Source organism: Impatiens glandulifera, chromosome 4 (assembly GCF_907164915.1).
Source record: "Impatiens glandulifera chromosome 4, dImpGla2.1, whole genome shotgun sequence".
NCBI classification, from domain to species: Eukaryota; Viridiplantae; Streptophyta; class Magnoliopsida; order Ericales; family Balsaminaceae; genus Impatiens; species Impatiens glandulifera.
In genome coordinates this window covers 20,455,446-20,457,004 of record NC_061865.1, presented here as the reverse complement: position 1 = coordinate 20,457,004, position 1,559 = coordinate 20,455,446, and the positions used below count along the sequence as shown (strand labels likewise).

General features: G+C 33.0%; 1 protein-coding gene across 1 annotated transcript; it reads right to left on the bottom strand.

Moving 5' to 3' along the window:
• Window positions 1–417: 417 nt before the first annotated feature.
• Window positions 418–840, bottom strand: LOC124934913. The gene has a single exon (XM_047475405.1). It carries the CDS (start codon window positions 838–840, stop codon window positions 418–420), a length of 423 nt encoding a protein of 140 aa, XP_047331361.1.
• Between the last annotated feature and the right edge of the window lie 719 nt (window positions 841–1,559).

Here is a 1,559-nt window from a genome sequence, read left to right as displayed (position 1 = left end):
AGACATTGGATGAAAAGCCGCCACCGATCGAGAGATGATGAAGTTAGTCTCCAAGTGGGAGATTGTTGTGTTATGGAGCCTACACTTATAATAAATTCTACATTGTTAATTAGAGTTTATTGGATTTTCTTTTTGGTTTTGGGCTTGGGCCTGACCAAAGTTATTTAGGTTTGTTACCTGAATGTTTACCCTATAAATATGTGATTATTAAGGGTTTACATTGTGAAGAGAGAATTCTAGAGACATAAAGTGTGAGGCAAAAACTCTGTATTCCTTCTTCTTCTTCTTCATAGTAAATCTGGTGGTGGCTGAAGTGGATGTAGCTCAATTTGAGTGAACCACTATAAATCTGTGTGTTTTCTTTCTTGTGTTTTTATAGATTGTTTTCAAGCAGGTCAGATTTGGGAAATACAAATCCTAACAATGAGCACATTCTGTCCTTTCTTGCTTTAATCTCTCTTCCTCTTGAACACAATGAGAAATTAGTTCATTCAAGTTCCACGTTTCTTTCTGACAGTTGAAACTGATCTTAAAGTGGTTGAATTGAACCGGAAGAGAAATCATAATGAGATGCACAAGTAAATCCTCATGCAAATCAAGCTTTAGTGCCTTAAATTTTGATACAAGATTAGACATCTCTATGATATACTCCCTTATATTACCATTGCCCTTATACTTCATTGAAATCAAGCTCTTAAGAATAGTGCTTGTTTCAGCCTTATCACTTTTAACAAAGCGCTTTTCAATTTCTGCAAGGTAATCTTTAGCATTTGTGGTGTCTTCAGACACAGCACCCCTGAACACCTCCGGAATTGCACGCTTTATAATCATAAGACTCATGCGGTTAGAGCGTTCTCATTTCTCAAATTTAGCCTTCTCTTCAGGAGAGCTAATAACCGTAGGAGTAGTGGGTTGCTCTGTCTGTATCGCAAGGTCCATGTCCAAGCAACCGAGAACTATCTGAATGTTCTCCTTCCAATCCTTAAAGTTAGAGCCATTAAGGACTGAGACTAAACTTAAATTGGCATTAATATTTACAACATTAGCTGAAAACATAATTTAAACTGTAACTAACATGCTCAATTCTTTAATTTTCAATCAAATTTAAAATAATCAGCAAATCCCATCCAAAATATCTAGTGCACCATTAAATTCAAGTCTTTGGACAATGAAATTTAACTGCTAGTGATATTTTGTTACAATATTCAAACACTAACAATAATGCATGACAAATAACAAACCTTTCTTTGGAATGATTTGACATTCTTATGTAAAAAAATATCTTTATAATTGTTACTTGCTTATTATCATAAGTAATTGTGAACTTCGGTCAACTAGTAAACTTCCTTTGGGCCGATTATTTAGTCACATTAAAATTCACCATTACAAACATTTAAAATTCGATTTAAACAAACTAAATTAGGGAGGTCAATTTGGTGACGTCATAACTTAACTTATTTAATTTAAATAAAGAACAATCTGCTGAATTATTTAATAAGATTAAAACCTAAATAAAATTAAAAGAGTTCGACTCTTTCTTATATTAATTTAAGTAAATA

Bases quoted from the DNA above. Each gene is read 5' to 3' on its own strand.
- LOC124934913 (XM_047475405.1), bottom strand. From the start codon at position 840: ATGAGTCTTATGATTATAAAGCGTGCAATTCCGGAGGTGTTCAGGGGT.